The sequence below is a fragment of the Galeopterus variegatus genome, unplaced genomic scaffold (assembly GCF_000696425.1).
Source record: "Galeopterus variegatus unplaced genomic scaffold, G_variegatus-3.0.2 Scaffold2590, whole genome shotgun sequence".
Taxonomy (NCBI): domain Eukaryota; kingdom Metazoa; phylum Chordata; class Mammalia; order Dermoptera; family Cynocephalidae; genus Galeopterus; species Galeopterus variegatus.
The window spans coordinates 79,403-83,549 of NW_007728701.1; the positions used below are offsets into that span (position 1 = coordinate 79,403).

Below are 4,147 nucleotides of genomic sequence, written 5' to 3' on the forward strand. Positions count from 1 at the left end.
TGTAATGTGTTTACAAGCATTTTCCCATGTCCTTAAATAATTTGAAAGTATAATTTTTTTTTTTTTTTTGTCTTTTGTCTTTTTCCGTGTCCGGCAACGGATCGCAACCCTCAGTGTTGCCCCCGTACCGGACCAGGGACCGGCAATGGGATCGCAACCCTCGGCGTTGCTCCCGCGCCTCGCTCAGCCAGTGAGCGGGAACCGGTCTGTATGTGGGATCCGAACCCTTGGGCGGGAGCGCCGCCGCGCTTCCCAAGTGGCGCACTTATCCAGTGCGCCACCGGGCCGGCCCTGAAGAAATATTTTTAATAGCTGTCTTTTAGACATTTTAGGACTTTTTTCTTTGGTAGACTCATCAGAAATATTTTATGGTCTTTTCACCAGAGTGACTAATGTACAGTAGAGACATAACCTTGATCATTGTTTTTATATGCCAAGTAAGGAAAAATGTATCCAACTTAATAAACCTTAAGTCTTTGTCTTTTTTCCTTCCCATTAGTGCGTTTTTATGAGGGGGTAGTGGAACTTTCTCTGACTGCTGCAGAGAAAAAAGATCCTCAGGGTCTTGGACTTCATTTCTATAAACATGGAGAACCAGAAGAAGACATAGTCGGACTTCAGGCTTTCCAAGAAAGGCAAGTTCTAATACTTTAGCAAATTGGCAGCTTTATGGATATAGACTTTTCTTGGCGTAAAGTTTTGATTGATAGTGTTAGGGGAATAACATTTCAAGTATAACTGTTGCAAAATTGAATATGCTTTCACTTAAAAATAACTTGTTATTTTATCAAAGGCTTAAATCAGGATTATAATTCTTGGCCTAGAGGTAAAATTTTAGTCTATTGAAAATTCTTAAGGGCTTATAAATTTTTTTGAGCGTGAAACTTTATTAGTGTTATTTTTTTTCAGCGGGATCGTTTTATTTGAAAAACAAAACGAGCTTTTTTCCCCCCTCCAATTTCTGGTTCTAGGTGAAGATTAGTATTTTATTTTAAAAGGTAATTTTGAAATGTTTACAAGTTTGTACAGATTGTTAAAGAGAAAAGTTTGTGTCCATAAAGGAAATATATACCCTATCTAAAACATGTTTTTTGTTGATATTCATTTTTGTGATTTTTACCCTTTTATATTTAACCAAACACTTCCCAAACCTATTGAAAAAGTATATGATTTGTATTATTTTTATTTATTTATTTTTTGGCAGCTGGCCAGTACAGGGATCAAACCCTGAACTGTGGTTATTATCATTACTACTCTCTCACCTACTGAGCTAACTGGCCTGCTCCTTGTATTATTTTTAAAAGCAAATATGTATATGTATTCTTCAACTTCTTGTATGTATTTAAATTAGATAAGGTAAGTTAGTTGCTTTCTAGTTAAATTATATAATTGTCCCTTTTCTATTCTTTTTCAGATTAAACAGTTACAAGTGCATTACCGACACACTTCAAGAACTGGTAAATCAAAGTAAGGCTGCTCCTCAGTCTCCCAGCGTACCCAAAAAACCTGGTCCTCCAGTGTTGTCATCTGATCCCAATATGCTGAGTAATGAAGAAGCAGGCCATCATGTAAGGGACATAGCATATTTTCATCCTGAAAATACACTGTGTTTAGAAGTTGTGTATGATAGTGGTGACATAATCATCTTGGGAAAGATAGTACCTCTTAGAAGTTTAAGGATTCTTGATTTCTAACTAGGGGTTTATAGATCTAAGGGGTTGTGATAGCCAGCAAATAGAGCCTTTAATTGTGCTAATTTTTACTGTTTTCTTTATTTCAGTTTGAACAAATGCTTAAACTGGCTCAGCGATCCAAGGATGAGCTCTTTAGTATTGCCCTTTATAATTGGCTAATACAAGCTGACCTTGCAGATAAGCTGTTACAGGTAAAAAAAATTATTGCCGTATTGTTAATTTCTATTTTTAAGGTGCATAACTCAGTAATTTAAGCACATATATACTTTTAGGAAATGTAATTTCTCATTCTGTGCATATTAAATGTTAGCATAAAGCTGTTATGCAATATCTTTTCCTAAGGGGCAAAGTACACTATCACTCTAATTTTCTTATTCCAGTATTTAGAAGTTGATTAGGATAGTTTATATTGTGGGGTAGAAATTACTGGATTATGAATTAGGAGACCTGAAATTGTCCTAGCTCTTATATTACTTCTAACATATCCTAAGTCTCAGTGTTCCTCAGTCTGTGAAATGAATACATGATATTCAATAATTTCAAGGATGCCTTTGAGCTCAGAGTCTAGTAAATAATAGCTGTATTTTTAAAGTTTATTAAAAGATTTGTAATTTTATTATGTTATTTTTATCAACCTAGTAGGATTATTTAGATACTCTTTTATTAATTGTGGTAAAACAAACATCATTTTTAATAAGAAAAATTGCCTTCTCTTTTATCTGTTTATGTTAGATTATAATTTTGCTTGTTTTTGTGAAAGAAGGTATAATTATAGTTGTTTTTAAAATATTGTATATTCTACTTAAAAGGCAACTAGGTGGTTAGAAAATTTTTCTGAATAACTGTACAATTTCCAGATTGCCTCTCCATTTCTGGAGCCACATCTAGTCCGAATGGCCAAAGTTGATCAAAACAAAGTTCGTTACATGGATTTACTCTGGAGGTATTATGAGAAGAACAGAAGTTTTAGTAACGCTGCTCGTGTCCTGTCCAAATTGGCTGACATGCATAGGTATGGCAAAATATTTCCATTGTGAAGAATGATCGAAGACTGAGCTATATATAGTTACATCTAGACTTTACAAATTAAATAAAACCTCATTCAGGTGTATAACATAAATATGAATACTTATAAGTATATACTTATGTGTACATAAGTAGAATTTTTATGCTTTTACTTGGATTTACGTCAAGTTTACAGTTCTTTTTTCTTTTTGTTTTGTTCTTAATAATAATACATGGGAGGCATCAAAAAAAAGACTCATTAGACACCTTTTATTCAAACTGTTTTCTAAATCCTTTTCTTTAAAATATGCCTTTAGACTCCTTCCTAGTACCAGCAGTTAATTACTGTTCTTTTTTTTTTAAAGATGACCGGTAAGGGGATCTTAACCCTTGACTTCGTGTTGTCAGCACCAAGCTCACCCAGTGAGCTAACCGGCCATCCCTATATGGGATCCGAACCCAGGGCCTTGGTGTTATCAGCACCGCACTCTCCCGAGTGAGCCATGGGCCGACCCTTAATTACTATTCTTAATTAAAATAACAAAACCTGTTTCTCAAAGTCTTATAATTTTAAATGTTTTACTAATTTCAGACTAATTTCCTCTTCTCCCACATTGATTTAAATTATTGAAAAGGTCTTAGAGCATATATATTGAGGATTATTAAGAATCCTGTTAAGATAAACATTTAGATTTCTAATAAGATTATCATATTGAAAGACAGTTTAATAAAATATTGGACAGATAGTTAATTTGACCCTCTGTTTTCATGTGGAATTTCCATGTGTAATAATACAAGTCCTATTTCTAAATACAGGGAATTGATTAAATTAGGAAGGGGAAGGTGTTGAAGCAGAGCTATTAAATCACAGCCAGCATGGTTGCTTAAAGAGTTCAGTTACAGCTAATAGCAAGTGTGAATACATGTTTGTGGACGTACTTCTGCTCATGTAGGTGTTTTTATTGTATATGTGGACCCAAAGCTGTCTTGGTTTTCTTGCCCTCCTTGGTCATAATAGTCACTTGATTTTTAAGTTCCCCTAACATGTAGCAGATGACTTGTATGAAGTGTTATTAATTTCTTTGTTTTTGGTTTAATAAAAGGAAGAAAAAGGAAATTAGGCTTGTTAAAGGCCTAAAGGGCAAGTTTCTAGTAAAGGTCTTGTTTAATTTACAGTTTGTATAGTTAAGAATTGACAGCATTATTAAATATTTAATTCAATATAGTTATATATCTTAAGATTATGTAATTCATTCATTTATCCAGTGTTTGAGTGCCTATGATGTACTATACTACGCTAGAGGTATACATGGACTGAGTCTGAATCCAGGCCTTCAGCATCTCATTTCTGGATTACTCTGGTCATTCCTTTTAGATAGTTAGCTCTAGATACTATTACCGTACAAATCTCTGTAAGCCTTTTTTTTTTTTTTTTTTTTTTTTTTTAA

At 33.8% G+C, this 4,147-nt stretch overlaps 1 protein-coding gene across 1 annotated transcript in view; it reads left to right on the plus strand.

Annotated features, from left to right (window-relative positions):
* The window catches only part of NUP155 (nucleoporin 155kDa), a 59,863-nt gene that overhangs the window by 43,531 nt on the left and 12,185 nt on the right, over positions 1-4,147 (plus strand). Inside the window, exons 25-28 of the mRNA XM_008582360.1 lie at positions 500-635; positions 1,415-1,568; positions 1,781-1,885; positions 2,552-2,706. Coding sequence (XP_008580582.1) covers positions 500-635; positions 1,415-1,568; positions 1,781-1,885; positions 2,552-2,706 — 550 coding nt within the window. The remainder of the gene's footprint in view (positions 1-499; positions 636-1,414; positions 1,569-1,780; positions 1,886-2,551; positions 2,707-4,147) is intronic.